Source organism: Primulina tabacum, chromosome 3, assembly GCF_025594145.1.
Source record: "Primulina tabacum isolate GXHZ01 chromosome 3, ASM2559414v2, whole genome shotgun sequence".
Classification (NCBI taxonomy): Eukaryota; Viridiplantae; Streptophyta; class Magnoliopsida; order Lamiales; family Gesneriaceae; genus Primulina; species Primulina tabacum.
This window is the reverse complement of record NC_134552.1, coordinates 4,939,689-4,963,030: the sequence shown is the minus strand read 5'-3', so window position 1 is coordinate 4,963,030 and position 23,342 is coordinate 4,939,689. Positions and strand designations below refer to the sequence as shown.

General features: G+C 35.5%; 3 protein-coding genes and 1 pseudogene across 5 annotated transcripts; 3 read left to right on the top strand and 1 right to left on the bottom strand.

Moving 5' to 3' along the window:
• Positions 1-7,543: 7,543 nt before the first annotated feature.
• LOC142538855 (lysine histidine transporter 1-like) lies at positions 7,544-9,744 on the top strand (annotated as a pseudogene).
• Positions 7,667-8,132, top strand: LOC142538315 (lysine histidine transporter 1-like). Its single transcript, XM_075643661.1, has 2 exons — positions 7,667-7,869; positions 7,961-8,132. Exons 1-2 carry the CDS (start codon positions 7,667-7,669, stop codon positions 8,130-8,132), a joined length of 375 nt encoding a protein of 124 aa, XP_075499776.1.
• A 216-nt stretch (positions 9,745-9,960) lies between the features above and the next one.
• LOC142539507 (thymidylate kinase) lies at positions 9,961-12,512 on the top strand. The gene is made up of 7 exons (XM_075645024.1): positions 9,961-10,141; positions 10,239-10,292; positions 10,559-10,900; positions 11,087-11,198; positions 11,318-11,377; positions 11,690-11,794; positions 12,011-12,512. Exons 2-7 carry the CDS (start codon positions 10,255-10,257, stop codon positions 12,125-12,127), a joined length of 774 nt encoding a protein of 257 aa, XP_075501139.1. The 5' UTR covers positions 9,961-10,141; positions 10,239-10,254; the 3' UTR covers positions 12,128-12,512.
• Positions 12,288-22,098, bottom strand: LOC142539506 (uncharacterized). 3 transcript variants are annotated; one of them, XM_075645021.1, is made up of 2 exons: positions 20,905-22,098; positions 12,288-12,558 (listed from the first exon to the last, which is right to left on the bottom strand). In XM_075645021.1, the coding sequence occupies exon 1, from the start codon at positions 21,823-21,825 to the stop codon at positions 20,923-20,925; it is 903 nt and encodes a 300-aa protein (XP_075501136.1). In that variant the 5' UTR covers positions 21,826-22,098; the 3' UTR covers positions 12,288-12,558; positions 20,905-20,922. The 3 variants fall into 3 exon arrangements, with proteins under 3 accessions (XP_075501136.1, XP_075501137.1, XP_075501138.1); XM_075645022.1 differs by lacking the exon at positions 12,288-12,558 and adding an exon at positions 12,837-12,972; XM_075645023.1 differs by lacking the exon at positions 12,288-12,558 and adding an exon at positions 18,238-18,260.
• Positions 22,099-23,342: the final 1,244 nt, after the last annotated feature.

The following is a 23,342-nucleotide window of genomic DNA, read 5'->3' as shown; positions in this document are numbered from 1 at the left end:
AGAAGATCGAAGAATGTTCGTAGGGATTTACAACAAGAGCTACGTCCGCTAATACCGGAGTAGTTGGAGTCAAGTGAAATTATTCACCAAAGGTATAATACTAAACTCCCTATGTTTGATTATGAAAACCATACGAGTGCCCAAACATATTTTGATTATCAAAATAAATAAAATTTTTAAATCTTCCGTTGCATTTGGGCATGTAGAAAACCGAGATCCAACATGAGCTTGGTTCGTTTATAATCGAGCCGAGCTCGAGCTTTATTTAACGAATATATGCATGGCTCACGAACTTATTCAAGGCTTTATCGAGCCTAAACAAGCTTAATAAATATGAATTATACATTTAAATTTTCATTAAATTAATTAAAAAGTAAATTATATATTTAAAGAAAAATATATTATTCTTATTAAAATTTGTAAATTTGTTATAATAAATAAATTTAATAAATTTTTCTATATATTTCATAAATAATATGCAAAATCAATAAATCAAATATCAAAACAATTATTTATCTTAACGAGCCTCATTAAACGAGCTCAAACGAGCTTTTATCGAATCGAGCTTCGAATAGTTCACAAACTGTTTGGTTCGTTTACATCCCTACCTTAAGGCATGTGTTTGTCTTTGGGCGTATAATGCAACAAAATCGAAATATTTCGTTTCTAAATACTCAAAACAGGAAAAAGCCAAATGATTGAGAAACCCAAAATTTTTGTTTGTTAGTTTATTTTAACCAAATTTTTGAATTTCTCACAGAGACAATTAGTCTAAATTCCTCATCCATAATAATAACGAGTTCAATCTTTTCTAAAGTTTGTGTTTAAACTGATGAATTGGAATTTCAAATTTTTTATTTGTTTGGATGAAAAAATTCAATAACAGAGACAAATATTTTAAACTCATTATAAGTTTGTTTTATCTTTATAGCTTCGAAATAATCCGAGACCTAAAATATACACTTCATCATCTCCTCTCAATCAAGATATTCCTTTGGATCGGCTCTCTCATGAAAAGATGAAAGTGTCATCTTAACAGCACTTAGTCTATATTCTTCTCGATTTCTATATCTACTACTCTCATCATGTTGCTTATCATCATCTCGATCCAGACGTGATTTTCTATCTCCATCAGCTCTTCTTGCTCTCCTCCTGCTATCAACTTGCATGTACTTCTCACGTAAATGCTAAAATTCATTATCCACATTCTATCCAATTCTCCAATCAATGTTTGAAATTGTCGATCGCCAGACATTTTGTACATGCAAGAAATCCTATTGGCTACGGATAGTGTACACAAGAACCACTTTGGATCAGCAACCAAGCAAGTTGAGTGTGACCATAAGCTTTTTGGATTCAACGTTTCATTCCTTAGCCGAAATTTCAAAATTCACCAATTACTACTTAATATAGTTCTTTTTTAAAAACCAATGAACTTAAAATTTTAAATTTTATTTCGAAATCACTCGTTTTTTTAATTATAAGTATTACAATAATTATTTTGAAAAAACAAAAAATCACGGTAATTTAATATTTTTTTAAATCAGAACAAAACATCAAGTCAATTATATTTTGAAACAATACGAGTTTTCTTTCCTTGGAAAAACTTTGCGCTCGTATGTTTTCCATCAACATAAAGGCATAGTTTGGTATATGGGATAAGAGAGAGATTGATAAATAATCCTCCTTATCTCATGTTTGGTACCTTTTTAAAAAGCCCATGATAATATCATGGGCCCTTGATAAATAATTTTTTAGAATGATAAAATGTACCTTCTATTAGGTGTGATAATTTTAATTTAATGATAAAATACATTACAAATGACTTAATTGCCCTCAATTTATAAATGATTTTTATAAATCTATGCTAATAAGTAGAAATTAAAATCAAATAAATATTTTTTTTTTAAAAAAGGGAAAAATCTCTACGAAAATATCTTCTACACTTTCTAGTGCAAGTTAGAAGAGGAACAAATAATCTGGTCGTGGACCTGATTCGAAGATTGAAGAAGAAGATCGAAGAATGTTCGTAGGGATTTACAACAAGAGCTACGTCCGCTAATACCGGAGTAGTTGGAGCCAAGTGAAATTATTCACCAAAGGTATAATACTAAACTCCCTATGTTTGATTATGAAAACCATACGAGTGCCCAAACATATTTTGATTATCAAAATAAATAAAATTTTTAAATCTTCCGTTGCGTTTGGGCATGTAGAAAACCGAGATCCAACATGAGCTTGGTTCGTTTATAATCGAGCCGAGCTCGAGCTTTATTTAACGAATATATGCATGGCTCACGACTTATTCAAGCCTTTATCGAGCCTAAACAAGCTTAATAAATATGAATTATACATTTAAATTTTCATTAAATTAATTAAAAAGTAAATTATATATTTAAAGAAAAATATATTATTCTTATTAAAATTTGTAAATTTGTTATAATAAATAAATTTAATAAATTTTTCTATATATTTCATAAATAATATGCAAAATCAATAAATCAAATATCAAAACAATTATTTATCTTAACGAGCCTCATTAAACGAGCTCAAACGAGCTTTTATCGAATCGAGCTTCGAATAGTTCACAAACTGTTTGGTTCGTTTACATCCCTACCTTAAGGCATGTGTTTGTCTTTGGGCGTATAATGCAACAAAATCGAAATATTTCGTTTCTAAATACTCAAAACAGGAAAAAGCCAAATGATTGAGAAACCCAAAATTTTTGTTTGTTAGTTTATTTTAACCAAATTTTTGAATTTCTCACAGAGACAATTAGTCTAAATTCCTCATCCATAATAATAACGAGTTCAATCTTTTCTAAAGTTTGTGTTTAAACTGATGAATTTGAATTTCAAATTTTTTATTTGTTTGGATGAAAAAATTCAATAACAGAGACAAATATTTTAAACTCATTATAAGTTTGTTTTATCTTTATAGCTTCGAAATAATCCGAGACCTAAAAAATACACTTCATCATCTCCTCTCAATCAAGATATTCCTTTGGATCGGCTCTCTCATGGAAAGATGAAAGTGTCATCTTAACACCACTTAGTCTATATTCTTCTCGATTTCTATATCTACTACTCTCATCATGTTGCTTATCATCATCTCGATCCAGACGTGATTTTCTATCTCCATCAGCTCTTCTTGCTCTCCTCCTGCTATCAACTTGCATGTACTTCTCACGTAAATGCTAAAATTCATTATCCACATTCTATCCAATTCTCCAATCAATGTTTGAAATTGTCGATCGCCAGACATTTTGTACATGCAAGAAATCCTATTGGCTACGGATAGTGTACACAAGAACCACTTTGGATCAGCAACCAAGCAAGTTGAGTGTGACCATAAGCTTTTTGGATTCAACGTTTCATTCCTTAGCCGAAATTTCAAAATTCACCAATTACTACTTAACATAGTTCCTTTTTAAAAACCAATGAACTTAAAATTTTAAATTTTATTTCGAAATCACTCGTTTTTTTAATTATAAGTATTACAATAATTATTTTGAAAAAACAAAAAATCACGGTAATTTAATATTTTTTTAAATCAGAACAAAACATCAAGTCAATTATATTTTGAAACAATACGAGTTTTCTTTCCTTGGAAAAACTTTGCGCTCGTATGTTTTCCACCAACATAAAGGCATAGTTTGGTATATGGGATAAGAGAGAGATTGATAAATAATCCTCCTTATCTCATGTTTGGTACCTTTTTAAAAAGCCCATGATAATATCATGGGCCCTTGATAAATAATTTTTTAGAATGATAAAATGTCCCTTCTATTAGGTGTGATAATTTTAATTTAATGATAAAATACATTACAAATGACTTAATTACCCTCAATTTATAAATGATTTTTATAAATCTATGCTAATAAGTAGAAATTAAAATCAAATAAATATTTTTTTTTTTGTATATTATATAATATGATAATTATATAAATGAATTTGAGATAATTATATAAATAATTTTTATAAATATCAATAAAATTATTTGTATCACTCGATTAACCTTAAAAATTGATATTTGACTTGACTCACAAAATCAAGTCCTCAATTATCATATTATATAATATATAAAATTAGGTAAAAATAAATAAATCATGCAAGGACTATCGGCGCATGAACAGATAAAAAATATGAACTCAAACAACAACTTTCAAATTATAAAATTTATTATGATAAGGTTAATTTTGTCATTACAATATAATATATAAATTTAATCACTTTTATTAAAATCATATCAAACATTAAATATAATATCCTACATCTTATTTATCCTTAACTTATCTTTATATTATATATCACATATTTATCCTATCATATGTACCAAACTATGCCAAAATGTATTAATTTAGATTTAAATCTACGAGTTTATAGATCATTTCATCTATTATTTGGCCCAAAAATAATTACAATTTACCATATTTTTTCCTTGACAAGATTTCGCTAGTTTTAGAAAGTTGGGAATATTCTAACTTGTCTTGTAAGTTGGCCTAGGTCGGTAGCACTTCAATTCAGTCCTCTATTTTTTGTATTCAGCCCCATTTTCGCCATAATGTATCGGGACTCGGATCACCTATGCTGTGCACACATTGAATTTTTTTTTAATTTTTTAATTCTTTTTTTTTTCACTTTTTTCCATCTCTTTTCCTACTTTGTTTTCCCTCCAATTTTTTATCTCTTCCACAAACATTATTCATACAGTTTTATATGAAATAGTATAAACATTTGTTTTCTTCTCGGCTATTTCATCTCGTCTTCTTTTGTCCATTTTCTTCTTTTTCTCGTTTTTCCTCTCTCACTCAAATTTTTTTTTTTGCAGAAAATACTATAACATACAAGGTTCGATTTTTTCTTCCTTTAAATGTCTAATTCTTTTTCTAATTGTTTAGCTATCGAATTTTTTATTTGATTTTGTTGGTTTGTATTTTTATGTTGCTATTGATCTGAAACAAGCTAAAAATTTTATTGATACTTTCAGATTCTTGATGGATTCTAGTTCAAATATCGAATTCAAGCCTAAGATTGGCATGAAATTTGATAGTCTAGATGAGTGTTGGAAGTTTTGGGTTGAATATGATGGGAAAACTGGATTTGGAGTTAGGAAGTATTATTTTAACAAGAACAAGAACACCAGATTTATAACTTCGTATAAATATGTTTGTTGCAAGGAGGGTGTTCGTAAAAAAGACAAAAGAGAATCATCGACACTCAATCCTCGGCTTGAGACTCGAACAAATTGTAAAGTAAGAATGAGCGTCACATTTGTGGATAGTAAATATAAAGTTAATGAGTTTATCGAAGAGCATAATCACCCACTCCATATTCAAGAAACAGTTCATATGTTGTCTTCCCAACGTAAAATTACAGAAGTTCAAGCCTATGAGATTGATTTGGCAGAGGATATTGGGCTTAAACAAAAATCAAATTTTCGGTTGATGAGTAAGCATGCAGGGGGAATAGATGGTCTTGGTTATACAATGTTGGATGCTAAAAATTATATTCGATCCAAAAGACAAAGAAGTATGGTATATGGGGAAGTTGGTTTTCTGATGCGATATTTTCAACAACAATTATCTAAAAATCCATCATTTTACCATGCTAATCAGATGGATGTGGAAGAACAGATAACTAATGTTTTTTGGGCTGATGCGAGAATGCTAATCGACTATGAGTATTTTGGTGATGTTGTGTAACTAGATACTACGTATTGTACGAACCGTGCATACCGACCACTTGCTATCTTCTCAGGTTTCAATCATCATAGAGGAGCAGTGATTTTTGGTGCAGCACTTTTGTATGATGAGACTGCATCATCATTTAAATGGTTATTCGAAACTTTTTTAGAGGCACAAGCAAAAAAAGCCTCTCACTATCTTCACTAATCAGGATCAAGCTATGGCAAAGGCCTTACAAAAGGTGATGCCTGAGGTATTTCATGGATTGTGCACATGGCATTTGATGCAAAATGGCATCAAACACTTGGGAAACTTGATGAAAGATGGTTCTCATTTCTTAACTGATTTTAAGAGATGCATGTATGGCATTGATGATGAGACCCGATTCGAGGAGGCTTGGAGTGTTCTACTAGTATAATATAATATTGAAGAAACACATGGCTGCAATCCACTTACAATATAAAGGAGAAATGCGCAGCTTGTTACATGAACAAGGCTTTCACACTTGGTATGAGAAGCACCCAACTCAGTGAAAGTGTCAATTCTGATATTAAGAGTTGTATGAAACCCGACTTAGATATAATGCAATTTTTTAAGCACTTCGAACAAGTGTTGGAGGAAAAGCGGAACAATGAGCTAATATGTGAATTTGAGACATGCAAAAAATTACCGAGATTAAAGCTAGAGAGTTCTCCTATGTTACTTCAACTTTCTGAAATCTATACCCTCACTATCTTTCATCTATTTCAAGTAGAGTTTGTTTTGTTCGAAGCTGCTTACATAAAATATAAAAATGAAACTCAACCATTATTTGAATATGTTGTCAGGCGAATTGATAAAGAAGGAGAATGGAGGGTGACATTTAATCCTAGCACAAAGATGATTTCATGTAGTTGCCGAAAATTTGAGATGACTTGATTATTGTGTTGTCATGCTGTGAAAGTATATGATGTCCAGGGCGTAAAAAACAGCCAGAGCATTATATCTTGAATAGATGGACGAGAAAAGCTAGGAGTGGAGTGGTACACGATTGTATGGGCAATGAAGTCGAAGAAGATCCTAAACGAGAAAGGAGAAAGTACAGAACGATATAGAAAACTTTGTATGATGCTCGTAAGACTGGCAACCGAAGCCTCCGTCCACCCATCAACTTTCTCTTTGGTGCATAATTCGGTATGTGATCTAACCAAGCAAGTCATGGAAATGCGTTTGACTGAAGTGAGCCGAGACAACAATGGTGGTGTCAAGACATCATCGATAGGATCTTCTATGATACAAGCAAAAGGATTCAAGAAAAAAAATGGTGTGAAAAAGTCAAGAATGTTGAAGAGTTGGGTAGAACTTCAAGCAAAACGAAGAATTTCTAGATATGCTGTGCACAGTAGGTGATCGGGGTCCAATGTATCGACATGACAACGTATATTACTGACGTTAATGATAATGAATACCGTTAATATGTCCAACCCGAAACCAAAACCCCAAACCAAAACCAAAGAAAACAATTTATAGACCAACTTGCACCCACAGAATTATTTCGAGATACGATGATGGGAAACGGGGAGATGGGACGAGGAAGCTGAATTTTCAAAAGTACAACCAAATTGTGGTACCGTTCCCCGGGGGGATCAGATATTTTTAATACACGTCAACCTTGTACAACAAAATGAAACGACGAGGTTTCCTAGGAATGCCATGCTAGCAAATCGTGAGGACTTTCGACACGATGTGTGTGTCAGTGTGTGTATGCAAGTAAAGTTGGGACCGACCAAATTTCATAGCCAGGTGAAAAATAGCTGTACGAAGGTCTTAGTTGCAAATTTTTTAAATATGTTTTTATTCGTCAAAGTTCAAGTTTGATTTTATGAAGTCAAAGAAAAATGTCGGTTAGAATTTGTTATAAAATGATCTGGCTCTCGAGCTTCCGCATATTCGATCCTCTCAGAATTTATGGGTTTTCTTTGATTGATCATTACTTACTCCATGGGAACCGAAGCTCCTGCTGATCAACAACAAAACTACACACAGGTGGACAATAGAACTCAAGAAGAGAAGGCAATAGATGCATGGCTTCCGATCACCTCTTCAAGAAACGCAAAATGGTGGTACTCCGCCTTCCACAATGTCACCGCCATGGTCGGAGCCGGAGTCCTCGGTCTCCCTTACGCCATGTCCAATCTAGGATGGTAAAAGAAAGAACATCCCAGTTGATAAAATCAAAATTTTGAACCGAAACATCAAAGATTTCACTTTTTTGCGTATGTGCATTATTTTCAGGGGTCCTGGAGTAACAGTACTGGTGATATCTTGGATAGTCACTCTGTACACTTTGTGGCAAATGGTTGAAATGCATGAAATGGTCCCCGAGAAACGTTTCGACAGATACCATGAACTAGGACAGCATGCTTTCGGCGAGAAGCTTGGTCTGTGGATTGTGGTTCCTCAATAGTTGATTGTTGAGGTTGGAGTGGACATAGTTTACATGGTTACTGGAGGAAAATCACTAAAGAAATTTCATGATTTGGTCTGCCAAGATTGCAAAGATATCAAGCTTACATACTTTATCATGATCTTCGCCTCTGCCCACTTTGTGCTCTCCCATTTTCCAAATTTCAATTCGATCTGCGGTGTTTCTCTGGCAGCAACAGTCATGTCCTTGAGGTGTGTAACAAGATTCTTTATCCTCATTCAACAAATCGATCTCCAGAAAAAGTTCCGGTATTTCTTATAATGGCGTAATCCTAATTCGACCGTTTTTATGTTCTGCAGTTACTCTACGATTGCTTGGGGGGCTGCGGTTGACAAGGGTGTGCAACCTGACGTGCAATATGGCTATAAAGCTAAGTCAGCAGCCGGTACGATGTTGAACTTCTTCGCTGCCTTGGGCAACATAGCTTTCGCCTATGTGGGTCACAATGTTGTGTTGGAAATTCAGGCCAGCATTCCTTCGACACCTGAGAAGCCTTCGAAGAAACCTATGTGGAGAGGGTGCTCACTGCTTACATTATTGTCGCCCTTCGCTATTTCCCCGTCGCGCTTATTGGATATTGGATGTATGGCAACGCGATAGAGGACAATATCCTGATCTCTTTGAATAAACATGTGTGGCTCATTGCCATGGCCAACATGTTTGTTGTGGTACATGTTAGAGGGAGCTACCAGGTGAGCAGGCAGCTGAATTTTCTCTTATTTTCTTTCGTTTATAGTTAGTTCAGAATTCTGATGATTCGGGGTCGGTGCAGGTCTATGCGATGCCAGTTTTCGACATGATAGAGACCGCTCTAGTAAAGAAGCTAAGATTCAGGCCAACGTGGTACTTGCGTTTCATTACAAGAAACATATACGTCGGTAAGTTTGTGATAGGTCCTGTAAATGTTCTGCAACTTCGGATGTGCCCATTTCAAACATTTTTGCTTCTCTTGATTTCAGCACTCACAATGTTCGTTGGCATCACCTTCCCATCCTTTGGTGGGCTTCTTTCATTCTTCGGAGGCTTCGGCGACATACTTCGTAAGCAAATTCACAGTGTCTTAACATAACTCTCATCGATCTTCTGAGTCGCTAACACGAAAACTCACACCCTGTTTCTGCTCCCCTGCATCATGTGGCTAGCAATTTACAAGCCAAGAAAGTTCAGCCTCTCCTGGTTTACTAATTGGGTAAGTTCAAGTTGAACTCTATTCACTATTCTTGATATTTGTTTGTTTGGCATGTATTAAGCTGAAGCTGATGATTTTTCTGAATTTGGTATCAATGAATTTCAGATTTGCATAGTTCTTGGTGTTATTTTGATGGTTGTGGCGCCAATCGGAGGACTAAGGCAGATCATTATCCAAGCAAAGACGTACAAATTCTATTCATAAGATCATTATCCAAGCAAAGACGTACAAATTCTTGGTGTTATTTTTGATGGTTGTGGGTAAATTTTTTTTCCAGCATTTGTTGTGTGGCGTGCACAAAATTGCAACATTGTATCTTCTGGTTTTTAGACTTAGGTGATTGAAAAATGGTGCCAGTAAGCATATTATTGAAATAAAACAATCTTTTTCCGGTAAATTAGGTGTTCAACGAATCAACTGTACGGTTTTGTGAAAGACTTTCTGTAACTGGCGAGTATAGTTCTCATAAACCCCGATCCAAATCTGCGACGGTTTATCATAAACCGTCGCTTTAGCGACGGTTTATCATAATACCGTCGCTAATGGCTTCGGTTTTTTTAGAAACCGTTGCTATGGTTCTTTATATACCCTGGTCGGATTAACAAATTTTATAAAGGGTCCACTCATTAAATTATCCCAAAAGTCTTAGGCCCATATGGTAGTGAAACGGCCCAATGGTGATAAATAATTGGGCGCGAAAACCCTCTCCACTCCCTTCACTTTGTGCTCTGCGTATTGCATTTGTACCAAGTAACAGCTTTTCTATGCTATGAGCATACGCGTGGCTTCACGAGAAGAGGTGAGAGTTCGTTCGTCGGTTGACTAGATTCATCGTGTTTATTTCTTGATTGGTTTTTTTTTTTTTTGAAAAATCCTGATAAACTAATTGTTTGTAGGATTTTCGATCAGGGCATGCAACATACCTGCCATTTCACCGTTTTTAAGGCTTTGTAAGTTCCATCGTGTGAGATTTTTGCTTATTACTTGTTGATTTGTTGTTTTGTCTGGATATTGAGCTGGTTCTGTTGCAAAGCTGTATTTTGCTAGTTGTTTCGGCGAAATATCTGTGTGGGTTTTGAATTTCTACCTATATGGGGCTTCTGATTTTGTTGGAAATTTAATTAGGCTGTGAGTCTTTCTGGGTTTTGTTTAGATATATGGGTTGTCGGTGATCTATATTTATTTTCATTTGATTGTTGTTTTTGTTGTCTTGCAGAAAATTTTCAACCATAGCAGCGGTACGATCACCAAGTCCTCGGATAAATTATAAATTTCCATTGAAGTGCTCGTTGAGAAGAATTCATATGGAAAACAAACACAAAAGTGATTCCAGGGGCGCATTAATTGTTCTAGAAGGATTGGATCGTTGCGGCAAGACATCTCAATGCGGTAGATTGCTTTCCTACCTACAAGAGTTAGGTCATTCAGTTGAATCTTGGAGATTCCCTGATAGAGATACTGGTGTTGGACAGATGATTTCTTCCTATCTTGCCAACAAATCTCATCTGGATGATCGTGCCATCCATCTCCTCTTCAGTGCGAATCGCTGGGAGAAGAGGTTAATTTACTTATTTGTGTTATATTGATCCTTATTACTGGTGAACTTGTATACTTGATTGTTATGTGCTTGATGCCCACTATTTAGTTGCATTTATATTTATCACCTTTCTGTTGATATTCATTTCGTTGTTTCAGCTTACAATTTTGTCAACGTTTTTGTTTGATCATTGACTTCATAACATAGATCATTAATGGAGTCTAAACTGAGAAGTGGAACCACACTTGTAGTTGACCGTTATTCTTTTTCTGGAGTTGCTTTCTCATCTGCCAAAGGACTTGATATGGAGTGGTGTAAGGTCGGGTGCTAGTTGTCGTACTACCTTTTATTTTGTCTAAACTATACATTGAACTTAGAGCCGGGGGCATGGGTCTTTCTAACTTGCAAATTACTTAAATTATTCTCTTATTCTTGCAGGCTCCAGAGGCAGGATTGCTGGCCCCAGATGTAGTGATATACCTTGACATATCACCAGAGGTATATCGTGTTTACTGGAAACATATTTTCTGAAATTATCTTTTTATTTTTATCTCAAACATTCATTCACCGTCATCAGTTAAATTACACGAGAAATGATTGTTTTCATTGTGGAAGTCATTTAAAACGAATAGCATTTGTGTCATTATTTTTTGACTCCCTAGACTTTCAGACAAGGCTAATAGACTGGGGATATATATACTCACGTGGTTTATGATATTTCATTGCATCAATCATATTTCGTGTTAATGACACTCGGGTTACTCTTTTCCCTGTTAAATTCAGCTGACAAAACATGTTAATAAATTTTAGAATGCAGCCAAGAGAGGAGGTTATGGAGGTGAGAAATATGAGCAGCTCGAATTTCAAAAACGAGTAGCTCAATCATATCACACGCTTCGGGATGCGACATGGAAGGTAATTTCTTTTCTCTACTTTCTTGATTTTATTTATCATTGTGCCGCCGGTGAACTTTAAATCAATTATGGATTTGCATAAGCTGTGATGCTGCTTACGATTAAGATTAACCATCCAGTAATAATTAGTTGATTCAATTGCTTAATGGTTAATACATTGGGCTTGTTGGATGGTATTACTATGCTTAACCTGGTCTGTTTTCCCCCTCTATTACAGGTTATAGATGCAACCCTTCCCATTGGAGAGGTCGAGAAACAGCTGAGGCAAATGGCTATGGAATCTGTGACTGTTTGCCAAGAAGGGAAGCCTCTTTTGGAGCTGTGGGCATACTAGGTGCTCGTGCTCTTGGTTGATTTGATGTTACTTTGGCCCAACTCGCATGATTATCCTCTCAAAGTTCACGACTTCAGTGCTACCTCACAGGGTGTGTTTTTATCTGCTATTGTTGGTTTAAACATAACTCTCATATGATTAAACCAGTTATTGCTGTATTGGTGTAATATGAAGTGTGTTATTTGTGTTCGTTTTGTATTTTATTGGTCTTGAAGGCCATGAGGAAATTAGATTCACACCTCTGTTTCGTATGTCGTAGGATCTATACACATTCATGTGGCGTATCCATGCCTCGACTATGTGCTTGTTTTTTGATCGAAATCCATGTCTTGTGGACATTATGAAATAATGTTAGAAACACATTGAACACTTCAAAAGAAGTGTACTTCAGCCTGTCTTCTACCATATTTTTGTTCGTTTCTGGTTGAGACCTGCCAAGAAAAAAAATATTAATACATAAACTGATCTCGAATTCGCAATCACACCGGCAACGCCTCACCATGAAGGGTAAAATGGTTTCACGATGTGCAAGTAAAAAAATTGGTAGATATGGATAATGATACAGAAAAATTTTACTTCTAAAAGATGTATAGTTCTTTTAAAACGAATGGTGAAATATAATATTTGTTGTGCCTTAGGCTTGTTCTTAGGGCATAAACGAGAGTCATAGATCTCGTAACAAGGAAGTTTGGGCCACGCTAGCCAAGTCCCCCGTGGGCCTCATGCACTCCCTACTTTCGGTAGTTGAATTCCAAATCTTTTAAATTGTTTGAACAAACTCGAATCAAGTGAATATCGAAGACCACATGCCCTATACTCTCGTTTTCCAGCATCACCTCTACAATCTGACGAAAAATAATTAAAATTGGAAAAAAAAAATACAATTTAGTCGACTAAAACTATAAATTGAGCTACATACAAATTACAAATTTTCCCTTTCGAGATGAGAGTAAATATTTTATCTGCTATCTCGATCTGTACCGCCAGTATATCAACTCAAAGAATTTTAACTATTTTCGGTTGGTCGCTTATCGTAACGAGCCTTATATATAATTGTTTGTCTCGAAAATTTGCGGGGCGTGCCAGGCACGTGATCGTGCCAAACTTGTGAATGATCTGACTCCGTTTACCAAGCGTTGTGAGTCTCGATTCGGTCGTAAGTTCTAACTCCTTCGAAATGGCTCAAAAACGCAAACACAAAATGAGGAATAAGACAAAATTACAGGAGGAATCCATGAACAACATCAAATTTAATTACGCTGTTATGAATTTGAACGACATTATCACAAGAAAGTTAAAGGAATATGTAAAAATCTCAAGGAACTAAAATACTGGAAATTGGAAAAAGATGAACTATTGAGAGGAATTATGCAGAGCTTTGCTGTAGATTTGTTGTGTTGATTTGTCGAGGGCCTTTCTGATTCTTCCTCTCAGTTTTTGTTCCAATCCACCGAACGATTTGATCATTTTCCACGATCGTCCAACGTGGATCGTGGACCAACTCCCCCAAACATGGTCTTCAACTTACCCCTTTATGGACTTGTCTATTGGGCCTCTCCACATTTTAGGGCTTCTATTATCATTGGGCTTCAAAGATTTTGGCCAAACAACTGCCCCCTAGCCAATTTGGGCCAATGGCTAATTTGGCCCATTTTGGCTATTTGGCTACTTTGACCAATTTGGCCCAGTGGATAAGTTGGCCATGTCTTTAGTTTGTTCGGTCTTTTAGCTATCCAGAGACAACGTATAATCAAATGGTTGAAAGGAATGGTTCTACGGACTTGAAGAAGAATTGACAGCTGAAACACATGTTTCTTCCCCCAACAGAGTGTGCATTCCTTGAACCCCATCCTTATCTCTCTTTTCCTCATTTCCTTCCCCCAAATCTCTATCAGAGGCCACCGATCTTCCCAAAGAAACCGCAGATTACATCGCCTTTGTAATGCCATCCAAGTTTCTGAAAATTGTCATCATCAAAGTTTTTTACATCAAGCCACCTCTTCTCAAGATAGGTATGTTTCACCATTTTTCCCAATCCTCTATCACAAAAACACAGTAGAATTTGCCACATTTCATGCTGCTCTCAAGGTGTTTGTGTCTATGTTTTAATGAGTTTTTTGATGAGCAACACCTTGCAACACTTGTGGCAAGGGATTCCCATAGATGTGTCTGAACTCCTTGTAGTGCTTCCTCACATATTCCTCCAATTTTGAGACATCTTGCCTTATAAAAATATCTCAGAGAGCACCACCGTCAACGTCTTCAATATTTTCCAACATGTTTCTTGAAATCGGCATTTCGTAATTTGCACATTCTTCCTCTTGGGACTTTTCCACTATTTCAGAAGCTTCCAACAATTTCTCCGGACCATCATTAATTATGTCACTCGAGCTCACTGCTTGCACCTCAACAGAGCAACTTCCTTGTTGTGCATATTCAGAGCTTGGTCTATAGCTTGTGCAACTTATATAATCTTCCATGTACTTACAAGAAATTCACCGGCACAAGGAATTGTGATGCTCCACCAAATTCACTGAGGATGAGATCCCATTTTTTGGATTTCTTAAAGATCAATGGAGATGAAAAATCCTCATGGTAGTGCCGCCGGCCAATCCAAAAGAAAATTGCCAAGTTTTGATGAATATCTTTTTTGCACTTGTTTACCATTGTTTGGCAAGTGTCTTTTATGATGTGTAGAGTTGGAAAAGTAGCTTGAAAGCCAAATTTTGTTGTTGGAAACATGTTGCTTACCTTATACATGCTGCTTGGGATTTGTTTTCATGTATTTGTATTTCTGGGATATCACGTTTACAGGGGAAACTCTGCCCGAATTTCTGTAAAATAAATTAAGAACAACGGCTAAATAGCCTGTTTTCTTCAATATTATCACAACATGTTATCAACATTGCTCATTATCACCCATACTTTCCAAACACCATCAAAGTATCGAAATATGTAATAAACGTGCTCTATACGTCATCAATTCGGCTATCAAGACAACACATTATTCTATTAAAATCACATCAGCTGCAAAGGATTCCATGAGCAAATTTTCTTTTTATTTATTCACATATGGTCCATCACTATTTGCAAACAAGTTCAGCGGGAAATGGCTTAAAAGCCTATTCCTCGCATATTACAGAAACTTTCTACGAGTCAATATCTCAAAATTAGCCAAAGTGGCTATCCAGCCTACTTTGTACAATACTTCTCATCTATTCCATCTTTATAAAACATCTGTCTCCGGCTGTCGATCTTTCATCTGAGCCGGAGCTAAGATTAAATCCTCCATTTGTAACTCTTCTTCCTTGCTACCTCCATATTCCTCCTCAAATATTTTCTTTTCTTTGAATGATTCGTCCACCTTAGATCTGCGCTCAATAGGTTTTTCTCTCAACAAACGTCGTTTTTGGGTCCGAGAAAGAGGTTTTGGAAACTTTGGATGTTCTACTCGCCTCCATACGTCGTCGGGAACTGCTCTAGGAGGAACAACGAAGCGGGACTTCCTCTCATATTTTTTATCAGTATCCAGGAAGGATGGCCTCTGTCTTGTCTTCTGAAATAACTGCCGGTCAGCTCTCCTCTCGCCATTCATCGACCAAGGATGTGGGCCCCTTCTGAGGTACTGGTTCCCTGGCCTTTTGGTCATGGATTCCCTGTCATACCTCATATTCCTCCCAGTATAATGCAGATCGCCTCCACTATAATAGTGGTCTTTTTCATGAACAGCTTCTGTCTTCTTCTCCTTGACCTCAAATATCATTTTTCGAGGCACCCAACACTTCTTTATGGTAAATCTTGGTTTGATGGACTTGTCCCCGTACCCGTTCCTTCTCCTCTCATTGATCAAGAAACGCAAGTCAGTACTGCCCATGTTCACATTGGCTACCGGGGGAAAAGGATCTTCATCCACTATCATCGCTTCCTTTTTCTCGGGAAATTTCAGGACTCGCTTGTTGATTCTTTCCTGCAAGACATTCTTGAACGCCCAACAAGCATTAGTATTATGGTTGAAGGAATTGTGATACTTACAGTAATCTCTTCCTTTCAACTCCTCCTTCGTGGGTAGCTTGTGATCTTAGGGGAATGTTATGAACTTCTCCTTCACTAAGTGATCGAAGATTTCCTCCGTCTTAGATGCATCGAAAGTATAAGGAGTTTGAACTGGAGGAATGTTTTTCTTGGAAAGTTCTTCACTCTTGCGCTTCAATAAAGGGACAGTGCGTGATCCGGAATTTGCTACTTCTGCCAGTGCAACTTCCTCCACTTCCTGGAAATAAGAGCCCACTGTAGACTTTCTTTTATGACTCTCTTCTCGTAACAATTCCTCATACTCTGAAACTTTGGCCGCAAGTTCATAAAAATCACGGAATTCCATCCCTTGGAACTTCTTTCTAAGTTCAAAATCGAGTCCTCGCTGTGCCATCTTCACGTATTCTGATTCAGGGAGGAAAACTCGGCATCTGCTTCTCACCTTCTTGAACTTACAAATGAAATCATTGGCAGATTCCCCCGGTTTTTGGATCCACCCTTGACAATTCCGCTATACTAATCTCAGGTACTATCCGGAAGAATTGTGTATGGAATTGACGTTCCATATCGTGCCAAGTCATAATAGAGTTTCGAGGGAATTGGGGAACAAACGTAACTTGTAATTAGAAAAGTTCTCCAAATTTGCCAATTCCCCACACTGAATTGTAAACCTGGCCACATGTTCCACGCTGGATTGACCGTCTTCCCCAGAACATAACGTGAAGTCTGGAATGCGGTATCCTTTTGGATAAGGGTTGTCACGATCCACAACATCAGGATACGGTTTATGGAATTCTGGTCGATTGATTGGCCTCACTCCTGGGCCATACAACTCTTGAATCACATCACGTACCATCTCAAAATCCAACGTTGGAGTTTGTCTTAACTGGTGAGGAGGATAGATTGCCCCCCGAGTGTTATTCCCCAAACCTGGCACTGAATATCCACGCATTCCCCCATCAACATACATCCCTGGATGTAATCTAGGAGACGTCACAGAGAACACGTTACCAGCCATTTGTTTATTGTTGCTGCAGTTTTGGAATTTCAACCCCAACTCCTCATCCCTTTTGTGCGGAGGAATGTATCTCCCTTCCCTGGCAGATTCAGGAATTCGTGCTTCCCCCAAGCGGCGACTTTCACCTGCCTGAGAAACTCCTGATCCTTGACCTTGATCTTTCAGCAGTTTGACGTCATTCTCTTGAAGTTTATCACTCTCTGGTATAACCACTTCGCCTTTTGCAGACTTTCTCCATTCCTTCATTTCTGCCACAAATTCCATCATGACAGTAGCGAAAGTTTGAGTCATTTCCTTGAGATCGTTGCGGATATTTTTCTCCATGGCCAACATGAAGTTCGGCGAAGACCCATCACCACCAGAAACAGCAATTCCTTCCTTCATAGTATCTTCCTCGAACTGGTGTACGAGCCTTTCAACCGTTCTTCCTTCTGAATCAGTTTCCTGAAACTCTTCTTGTGAGCGATGACCTTTCCCCAGTGATGGAGGAATTCCTTCACTCTTCTCAGTACGCTTTGGAGGCATTGTGTCCCACTGGGCGTGCCAACTTGTTTGTCTCGAAAATTTGCGGGGCGTGCCAGGCACGTGATCATGCCAAAGTTGTGAATGATCTGACTCCGTTTACCAAGCTTTGTGAGTCTCGATTCGGTCGTAAGTTCTAACTCCTTCGAAATGGCTCAAAAACGCAAACACAAAATGAGGAATAAGACAAAATTACAGGAGGAATCCATGAACAACATCAAATTTAATTACGCTGTTATGAATTTGAACGACATTATCACTAGAAAGTTAAAGGAATATGCAAAAATCTCAAGGAACTAAAATACTGGAAATTGGAAAAAGATGAACTATTGAGAGGAATTCTGCAGAGCTTTGCTGTAGATTTGTTGTGTTGATTTGTCGAGGGCCTTTTCTGATTCTTCCTCTCAGTTTTTGTTCCAATCCACCGAACGATTTGATCATTTTCCACGATCGTCCAATGTGGATCGTGGACCAACTCTCCCAAACGTGGTCTTCAACTTACCCCTTTATGGACTTGTCTATTAGGCCTCTCCACATTTTAGGGCTTCTATTATCATTAAACTGCAAAGATTTTGGCCAAACAATAATTAAATTGTTAATGTACTTCAATTCTCAATCGATTTGTGCCCATATTGCTCCGGCTTTGACATGCAAGAAGTGAGATTTTTCTTGGAAATCCTATCTATACATGAATGCGTTTGTAATATCAGCTAATTCACCATGAATTGTGGAATGTATGCATCCAAGGGCGGACGGACCTATTTCAGCTCAGTCTAGCCTCAACCCATATATGTCATATACATCTAGTCTCATCTCGAGAAATTGCTGATAAGATAATCGAAATTCTGATCATTGGTCAAACACTCACAGACTCCACCAACTTCCTCGGACAATGTTTTAATATATTTTGGACTTTAATGTTATGTTTTTAGGCTTTTCTACTTTTGATTCTAATGGATCAGGATCGGCTTATGAAGAAATTTAAATGGGGTTTATATTATTTAGTGTGGCAATGGGTAGAAAATTTTATTATAAATAGAAATAAAATCTATAATTATGTTTTTTGTTAAAATTTAAAAGGTATACACTATATTATAACGAAAATAATATGAATAATTCGATTTTAAAAAAATTAATTATAAAATAACAATAAAATCATCCATTCATCCACCATATTTTCACGCTATTGTTTTTAAAATTAAAATATAATCAGATGCCCTCTATTAAAATTGGAGTATGTTTATTCAATCAAATTTACCATTGTAATATAATAAATTTTTGTATCATTATTTGCAAGATTGATATTCAAAATATATAAATAAATAAATAATTAAAATATATATAAATTAAAGAAATTTGAAATAATATAAGGGGTATCTCGACTTGTCAATTTTTTTATCAATAATTTTTTTTTTAATAAAATTTAGCTCCCAAAACAACAAAATCCCGAGTCCACGGCTCTATGTATCAATATCTTATATACGTATATATCATGAAAATTATATAAAATTCAAATGTTTACAAAGTAAAAATTGAAGTACTCCGGACACATGTATGTTGATGATAGAGATGTTAAAACGGGTTAGTGGAAGAGGACCGCTTTTTTGTTGAGTCAAGAAATTATCAATTCAACTCACATATTTTAGATAGTTGGACGGACCGACTCGACAAACTTAGTCAAGTATTTCCAAGCAAAACTCACATATTTTATTCGGCGAAGTGGGTTGCCTATGAAAAATCATTCATTTGGAATTTTTTTTGGGCGATTTTATAGCTTTTGGATCGAAATGAGGCAACGAACAAAATTCATCTCTTTACCACGGTCTGCATCTCTTTTCGGGCAAATTCCATAATTTATGCCTCCAAATATGGATCAAGATCCTCTGTGGGTGCTGTGCTGTGAGTGATGTCTATTAAATTTTTTAAAAAAAAATTTGTATTTTTAATTTTAATTATTTCAAAATAAAAATTATATTTTTTATATTAAAATATGTGATTAATAATCCAATTTAAAGTTACAATTTTATTTTTTGTTACAAATATATATTGTGGGGGATAAAATGACGTCTCTCTTATTACTTATTTTTTATAATTATTTCAACTCTTTTTTTCAAAAAAATGTTAATAAAAATTTAATTTTTTTTGTTACAAATATGTGATTTCGAACGATGAAGAAAAAATGACGGTACATGTAATTTTTTTAATATTATAGTTCTTTTTAAAAAAAAAAACTATTTTATCTTGTTAATTTTTTATTTAGAAGTTAAAATTTTATTAATCACATATTGTAACAAAATAATAATCTTGTTGGTTTTTTCATATTCTAATTCTTTTGAAAAATTATTTTATCTTTTTTTGTATTGTTAATTTTCTCATTTCTTTTTGATCTTGTTAAGTCTTTTGTTTAGAAGTTAAAATTTTATTAATAACATATTTGTAACAAAAATAATAATCTTGTTGGTTTTTTTATATTTTAATTCTTTTGAAAAACTATTTTCTCTTTTTTTTAATTGTTAATTTTTCTCATTTTTTTATATCATATCATTTTTTTGGGATTATTTTTAATAGTTCGATAGGTTCAACCTTTTTAAATTTTTTGTAATTTTTTTTTAATTGGATTATTTCTTATATCCCTAAAAATTTATATATATTTCATGTATTTAGACGCTAATTTTATTTTTGTTACAAATATATGATTAATAAAATTTTAACTTCTAAATAAAAAATTAACAATATAAAAAAAAGAAAATAGTTTTTTTTAAAAGAACTATAATGCTAAAAAAATTTACATGTATCGTCGTTTTTTCTTGTTAGTTAGGAATCACATATTTGTAACAAAAAAATTAAATTTTTATTAATATTTTAAAAAAAATAGTTGCAAAAATTAGAAAAGAAAAGGTAATAAATTCCAATTCAATTATGCATTTCTCATATTTGGAAATATATTCGCATTTAACCTTTTAAAATTTCGTCCTACATGAACAAGGGTATGCGAAGATTTGATTGATTTGTTAAGTTGAATTCGAACAAAAATATATACCAATTTTTTTATCCCTTAACTTCAATTATTATAAATAAAACTTGAATCAAACGCAGAATGAGGTAAAGATGTTGGATTTCATCTTCACTCCAAACGGTTTCTTGATGTTTTTGAAAAATTATATATATATTCCCTTTAAAAGTAAAATTAAATCTGATTAATCACCTGGAGAATCTTGTTCCTTCATCGGAAAGTTCTTAAACCGAGCGCAGTGGTTACATCAAGTTTCCATGCAAACCCTGCGTTTTCCATTCTCCACACGTCGCATGCCACTGTCGTCGACCTCTTGGGTTTTTGCTGCATCAACCGGACCCGGCATGCAAACGATGGCCAGTAATGGGGCAGCTTCTCCTTAACCGCCAGCCTCACCTTGTGAGCCACTGTCGCGTCTTCTTCGCCGTCCTGGATCATCTTTCTGCAGGCTTCATTCACCCAGACCACCTTGTTTGTACAGTCCGAAACGAAACAGGGGCACGTGTCCATCTCCAGATTATTGATTTTTTCCCAGTCCGAAAACCCTAAACATGCTCCCGCAGAACTATCTGCGTACGCGTCCGTCACCCGCTCTACGATTATCCACGTCTCAGCCACATAGCAGGATCGCTCGGCTGTTACGGCGCCGGAATCGACAGCCTTGTGATTTATGATGCTGTTACATAACTTAGACGAGGGATCCGAATCACCATACATGAATATCGACGTGTTTTCTTGATTTTTTTGAAAGCTTATGATACCGAAAGAATTATCGTCTTCTGATCTCTCGGGCGCCGGCAGCAGTTGAAGGGTCACTTTATCTTTTACCTGGGATTCATCTTCGATCCCTGATTTTTCTCCGTCGCTGATTTTTTTTGTCACCGGTTGTTTGTTTTGCCTGCCACGAACTCTAACGTACCTTCTCTTGGTTCGTCCAGCGGTTTTGGCGGAATCGTTTCTCCTGCTCGGATCCACGGCGCCGCCGGAGATCAACTGATCTCCGGCTACTGGCTTGGGAGCAATGGGCCGAAACCTCAGCATTACCCAGTTCATCACCGAGTACTGATCATCATCCTCCCTCGATTTCGAAGCTTTTGCCTCAAAACCACGCATGTTTCAATGGATATACACATATATATATCAGTGCATGTACGTATGATCTTGAAATATAACACCTCGACAATTGAACAACAGGAATCTGGAGAAAAGGGAAATATTAAATGCTGTCACAAGGTCACCACAGCATCAAAAAAAAAAAGCGTTCAATACAAAGACACGTGGGAGGCCATGAAAGGGAAGATCGATGCAAGAGTGGACCAATGGGAAAGAAGAAAAGAGGACAGACACCTTAGCCTAGCTAAAGGAATCATGGGAGTGTACTGTGAAAGTTCCAGAAATGAGACAGCTGTATGTTTTCAGTTTAATCTCTTTGGCCTAGCTAGTTTCTCCATTAATTAAACAAACTTTGAAAACCAATTTCATCCGCACCATATTATATTTTCTATCTTGAACAGGTCTATGTGAGAGTGAGACGAGTCAAATCTATCGATATTCACAATAACAATAATACTCTTAGCATAAAAAAAATTATTTTTTCATGGATGACCCAAATAAGATATCTCTCTCACAAAATACGATCCGTGAGACTGTCTCACACAAGTTTCTGCTGTTAAATTGAGTTGTGTGTGTGTTAGAAATTGGTTGGGTTGTACTAACCAATTAAAAAGAGAACACGTACGTCAAGCAGTGGAAAGTGTGGGGGGATTGCGTGTCACTTTATGCATAGTTTAAAAATCCCTCTCTCTTTGATAATTGGGAGGGTGGAGCTTTCATCTTCTGCCCCCATCCTATCTGCGTCTAAATTATTGGGAGATTTTTTTTTATCTGTAGAATCTCATTCAAAAATTAGTATACGAATATAGAGTAGGTATTTTGTGAGACGATCTCACGAATTTTTATCTGTGAGACGGGTTAACTCTATCGATATTCACAATATAAAGTAATACACTAAGAATAAAAAGTAATATTTTTTCATGTATGACACAAATAAGATATATATATCACAAAATACGACCTGTGAGACCGTCTAACACAAGTTTCTGGCGCGAATCTTTGTGTACAAATGTAGTTGGATTCAAGGGAAGTGAATGGAAAAATTCAAATACATGTATTAGTTGCGGAAGATTTGTTGATTTTTTTTTAGAATGATTGATTTTTGTGGAGTTGATAAATTCCACAAACTTTTGTAGAATCTCGCATATTTATAAAAATATTCACATAATCTTGCAGATTTATGTTACGAAACTTTTGTTAACATTTGTAAATTTTTTCGTAGAACCTTAAGAATTTAATAATTTATCGTTGGGATTTTTTTATTTCTTTGAATTAACAGTTGAATATGAATATTTTTTGTTTATTTAAAATATTTTTATGTATCAATAAAAATATTGTAATTTTATAGAATTTCAATATATTTAATTTTATCATAATTATATTTATATATGTGTGTTCATATATATATGCACGCTGAAGATATGCACGCTGCTCGGATTTGTTCAATTTAAGGATCGAGCTTCAAGTGCTTTAACAATTATATTGGTTTTGTCATAGCTTGAGTGACTAAAAGAGCA

Bases quoted from the DNA above. Each gene is read 5' to 3' on its own strand.
- LOC142538315 (XM_075643661.1), top strand. From the start codon at position 7,667: ATGGGAACCGAAGCTCCTGCTGATCAACAACAAAACTACACACAGGTG. The intron at 7,870-7,960 runs GTAAAAGAAAGA...CATTATTTTCAG, and splicing joins GCCATGTCCAATCTAGGATG to GGGTCCTGGAGTAACAGTAC.
- LOC142539506 (XM_075645021.1), bottom strand. From the start codon at position 21,825: ATGCGTGGTTTTGAGGCAAAAGCTTCGAAATCGAGGGAGGATGATGAT.
- LOC142539507 (XM_075645024.1), top strand. From the start codon at position 10,255: ATGCAACATACCTGCCATTTCACCGTTTTTAAGGCTTT. The intron at 11,199-11,317 runs GTCGGGTGCTAG...TTATTCTTGCAG, and splicing joins TTGATATGGAGTGGTGTAAG to GCTCCAGAGGCAGGATTGCT. The intron at 11,795-12,010 runs GTAATTTCTTTT...CCTCTATTACAG, and splicing joins TTCGGGATGCGACATGGAAG to GTTATAGATGCAACCCTTCC.